We start from the raw sequence: 6,171 nt of genomic DNA on the forward strand, positions 1-6,171 counted from the left end.
ATAAAAATTTAAAAACGTCAAATCTAAAATTTTACATAAATTAAATATTGTCATATATGTAGGGTTAGATTGAGATTCCGAGGGAGGGAAGTTCCCAAATAAATTCCCTCCAATTTTCGCGGAAAATATGGAAAATATATTATATTCCCTCCCTTGATCGTTAGAAAGGGAAAATATAATTTGTCATACATTAAAAAGTACCTAATCTATGTGTTTCATTGGGACCATTATGTTAGTAATAACTCAATCAAAATATGATTAAAATATTATTAAACATTTAGTAAAAACATTAAATACATTTTGTAGACATTTTGTAGACATTTACTATACAAACGTGTTTTTAATTAAACATTATGTAATGTGAGTTAGTGTATGATAGGTGGTACCACAAGGAAATGTCTTCCCAGGGAATTCCCAGGGAACAGGGAATATAAGGAACTTATGGAAAATAAGACGAGGGAGGGAATCTGATCTAACCCTACATATATGATATCAAATGATTCAGTATGACAAAATAAACTTAACTTTAGTCATGTACGGCATCAAATGACTCGGTATAACAAAATATACTCAACTATAGTCATGCAGGTTATTAAGTGACGCAGTATATCAAAATAAACAACTATAATCATACTTTTTAATTAATAAAAATTAATAATTTTGATCTATAATATCTTATTTATGATGATCTATGCAATTCTAAAGGTTAAAATTTTTAACTAAATTTTTTTTACTTTGACCGCCATTTTCTCTATGTTCCCGAAAAGATATCAAAATTTTAATGCATATTTTTTATGATTGTTTTTGATGCTTTATTCAAATCTATACTTCTTAAAAAGAAAAAAATCTTAAAATTTTCTCTACTTTGGCCGCCATTTTGTCTATGTTCCCGAAGAGATATCAAAATTTTAATGCAATTTTTCAATACATTATTACTAGTCCTCTAACCGAATCTGAAGTCAGAATTTCAAAATTCGCAAAAAAATTGCTACACAGACACACACACAGACACACACACAGACACACACACAGACACACACACAGACACACACACAGACACACACACAGACACACACACAGACACACACACAGACACACACACAGACACACACACAGACACACACACAGACACACACACAGACACACACACAGACACACACACAGACACACACACAGACACACACACAGACACACACACAGACACACACACAGACACACACACAGACACACACACAGACACACACACAGACACACACACAGACACACACACAGACACACACACAGACACACACACAGACACACACACAGACACACACACAGACACACACACAGACACACACACAGACACACACACAGACACACACACAGACACACACACAGACACACACACAGACACACACACAGACACACACACAGACACACACACAGACACACACACAGACACACACACAGACACACACACAGACACACACACAGACACACACACAGACACACACACAGACACACACACAGACACACACACAGACACACACACAGACACACACACAGACACACACACAGACACACACACAGACACACACACACACACACACACAGACACACACACAGACACACACACAGACACACACACAGACACACACACAGACACACACACAGACACACACACAGACACACACACAGACACACACACAGACACACACACAGACACACACACAGACACACACACAGACACACACACAGACACACACACAGACACACACACAGACACACACACAGACACACACACAGACACACACACAGACACACACACAGACACACACACAGACACACACACAGACACACACACACACACACACAGACACACACACAGACACACACACAGACACACACACAGACACACCCACACAGACACCCACACAGACACACACACACACACACACACACAGACTCAAAAAGCCATTATAGATTTCAGTAAACAAAACTTTTCAAGTTTTTTTTTGAAAATATTAAAAATAAAACTATTTATTTGTTTTTCTATTGATTAGTTTATTATTTTCTATAAAAATATTGTGGTTTCAAATAAATTTCAATAAATTGTTTGCTTTTTCAATGAAAAAAAAACAAATGTAATTTAAATTTAGTATTAAATAGATTATTATTTTTTTAATCATTTAAATTACATATATTTAAAAAAATAAATAAATAAAATTAAAACTATATTATTTTTTCCAAAAAAAAAGTTTTTTATTTTTTAAAAAAATTGGTATTTGACTTCAAGTATTCAATTACCGATAATAATAATAATAATAATAATAAAAAAGTTGAAAACCTATTAAACTTTTTTTTTTGGTGTTAACTAAGATAATAACCAAACAACTAAAAAATCATATATTTTTATAGTATGTATACTGTATTAATAAATAGTATACTAAATATAGATTTTGACATAATAATTATTATCATATTATTATATATATTAAGTTAAAAAAAAACAAAAAACATTTTTTTGTTGGTATCGTTAAACTAAACAAAAAATATTTGCAAAAGTAAAAGTCAAAAAAAAAATGGGAAATAAAATCTATATCTATTTTATTTATAATTTTTATAATTTACTAATTTTTTTTTAATAGTATAATATATTATAGTCTATATTATAGACGACTTATTACACTTGACATACATTGATTTACGTTAAGATCAATTATTATTATTATTATTATTAAATTGTAATAAATTACCGGTAATTGTATATATATATTTTTTAACACATTTTACAACAACACATAAAAAAAATAATTTCACCTATAATTATGTCATTTCCTAAATTTTTTTGACAAACAATTTTTTTGTACTAAAAAAATTAGTTTATCATAAATAGTTCACAAAAAAAAACTTTTTTTTTCGGTATTAATTATTAGTAATTTATATTTACATTTATTTACACATGTAATGCATGTTTTCTATTATATATAGAAATTAATTTTTTAATTATTACTATAATTTATATTAATTTTTTGTTTGTTTATTTATTTATTGGAAAATAAATTAATTTTAAATATAATATTGTTTTATATTTGCATATGAAAAAATTTATTCATTATTATATAAATATTAATTACAAAAAAAATATATATAAAAAATATTTCAATAATATTATAATTAGAAAAATTTCATATTAAATATTTTAATTAAATTGAAATATCATATATACTAATAATATATTTAATTTTGAATAATAATAATATTAGTAATATTTAAATGAAAATAAAATGCATGACTGCTTTTCAAAGTCATTATTGTTGTTAGCAATGCTATTGTTATTATTATTATTATTATTATTATTATTATTATTATTATTATAAGAAAACAACAAATGTCTAACAAAATAAAAAATAAATACTTAATTAAATATCTGTAAAAAAACAAAATAAAAACTTTTAAAAAACAACATTTACCCAAATTATACGATAATAATAACAATAATATTATTATTGTTATTGGGTTTCCTGTGTTTTTTCAAAAACAACAAAAAAAAAGTTTTACTATTGAATTGAAAAATATTTAGACATATTTTCTTTATAAATAATAATAATAATAATATCTATTATGGGTTTCATATAATTTTGTTAGACAGTACTTAACAAAAAAAAATTATAATATCATTATTATAATATTAGTAAAAAAAATAAATAAATAAAATATATATATAATTTTCTCTATTGTTATTACAAGTTGTTATATATCTTGGATACCATAATATATAGATATATATCTTATTTTTTTTATTTAAAAAAAGTCAATTTGCGTGTAAAAGTAAAAGTCAAACGCATACAAAACATTAGGCAATAGTTTTGCTAACAATTATTATATGTCTAAGAAATTTTATTAATCATAATAATAATATCAAACAAAAATTAAAATAAATTATTTATTTAAAAATATATTTTATAAATATATATAATTTTTTTTTCGACTGTATGTGTGTTTCACCCCCTGATGTCAATCAATTATTTATGTGATCAATCAAATTATAATTAGTATTATAATTTAATAATATAATATATACTGTATTGTAAGCTATTTAAAAAAATTGAATATTAATTTTTAAATAATAATTATAATAATGATAATAATTTAATTTTTTATTTAGTGATACTTAAATATTTTAATCAATATTATACATACATATACAGTATATAAATTTATATATTAATTGTGAGTTCAATTGAAGGCTTTTTTTATTTGAAAGGTAATTATTATTATGATTATTATTAATATATAATAATAGTAGTATTATTAATATATAATAATAGTAGTATTATTAATATATAATAATAGTATTATTATTAATATATAATAATATTATTATTATTATTACTATTTTAAACTTATCAATCATCTTACACTATATATATATATATATAAAATTAATATCATTGAAATATGATATATATATATATATATAAATAATATTTGATTAGTTAATTGCCATTTTGATATACATGTATATAKAAAAAATGTGTTTATTATTAAAGGTTATATATTATTTTTATTTTTTTTATAAAAACATAATATAAACTTAAAAACATTAATACTATACAAAACAACTTTTTAGCCTGTTCAAATTTATTCAATTCATATAATTTTGTGTATGATTTCAAGTATTTAATTTAAATAATATTTTATGTTTTTTTTAAAAAAATAAATAAAATATTAGTAAAATTTAGAAAATATCTTAATTAAAAATATTATTATTTAGTTTGTTATTATTATTATTATTATGTAGTATTAATAAGCATTTGAAATGCAAATATTTACAAATTTTTTTGTTGAAAATGTTTATAAAAATAAATATTAATTGACTAAAAAATATAATATTTATTTAAAAAGCATGAAACAAAAAAAATATATATATWTATTTGTAAATATTTAATAAATTATATTATTATTTTCCATATAAGTGTTAGTTTTTATATACTATTGTAAAGTTTGCATTGAAAACACACACACATAGAAAAAACAAATAAAACAAAACTATGTGTGTGTTTGAAATTGTGTGCAAAAAAACTATTGTATTGTATTATTATATGAGAAAAAATTGATTTTTTWTATATATATATTTATATTATTATTAAATATCGTTCATAATATCATAAAAACCATTTTTTAAGGAGAATATTTATAATAATAATAATAATATCACTAATATACTTAATAATAATAATATTAATAGTAATATCAATAATATACTTAATAATAATAATATTAATAGTAATATCAATAATATACTTAATAATAATAATATTAATAGTAATGTCATTTAATATTATTATTATTAATACAGTTTTATTTATACTAAGCTAATAATAATAATAATATTAAATATAATTTCAATATTTATAATAATAATAAAGAATATCTAAATTTTAAGCATAATTATTGATTTATTTTTTATTTCTCTATATTAATGTTTTTGTTATTTATGTAATATATTTATTATACATAAAAAATTTTATTAAGTGTTTTTTTGTGTGTGTCTATGTCTATATCTAATTATTTTTTTTGTTTATATATCAAAATATTAAGTTATTTAATATTAATTAATGTTTATAAATTATATATATATATTTATAAACTTTTATTTTGTATATTTAACATTATGGTGTATATATATATCATTGAACTAAACTAATTCAACAATTAATAATAATAATAATATAATTAATAAAAAATTAATTTACATGAAAAAATATTATAATCAAATAATATTTAAAAATATAAAATTTATAAATTGTTTTTTTTTTAATTTATGTTATAATGTGTGTATGTTTTTAATTTTAGTAAATGATTTTAGTTAGAAGATAAATAAATAATTTGTTAAAAGTTAAAAAAAAGTAAAAACTATTCCCATCGAAATATTTCAACAAATTATTAACTTGATGTTTTATTTTTTTTTGTTTTATACAAACAAAAAATCATCATCATCATTTTTTAAATAGTTAATAATTTAAACAATTATAATAATTAATAATTTTAAAAACAAAAATAATGAAACTATACATTGAGTTTCGTTTTTTGTTTGAATTTCTATGCGAATCCATACGTAATTCAATGCGTTGGACCCGTTGGGGTCCCCGACGGTTCACCCGATTGCCGAAATCATTGAAAGGA

General features: G+C 21.7%; 1 protein-coding gene across 1 annotated transcript in view; it reads left to right on the top strand.

Annotated features, from left to right (window-relative positions):
• Positions 1–6,088: 6,088 nt before the first annotated feature.
• LOC128957153 (retinol dehydrogenase 12-like) overlaps positions 6,089–6,171 on the top strand; it is a 1,736-nt gene continuing 1,653 nt past the window's right edge. Inside the window, exon 1 of the mRNA XM_054302878.1 lies at positions 6,089–6,171. This exon is cut by the window's right edge and continues 78 nt beyond it. Within this exon, the coding sequence (XP_054158853.1) occupies positions 6,112–6,171 (60 nt within the window). The 5' untranslated portion in view covers positions 6,089–6,111.

Source organism: Oppia nitens, unplaced genomic scaffold, assembly GCF_028296485.1.
Source record: "Oppia nitens isolate AA-2021 unplaced genomic scaffold, nextdenovo-longstitch-racon4-pilon3 scaffold12_pilon_pilon_pilon, whole genome shotgun sequence".
Lineage (NCBI taxonomy): Eukaryota > Metazoa > Arthropoda > Arachnida > Sarcoptiformes > Oppiidae > Oppia > Oppia nitens.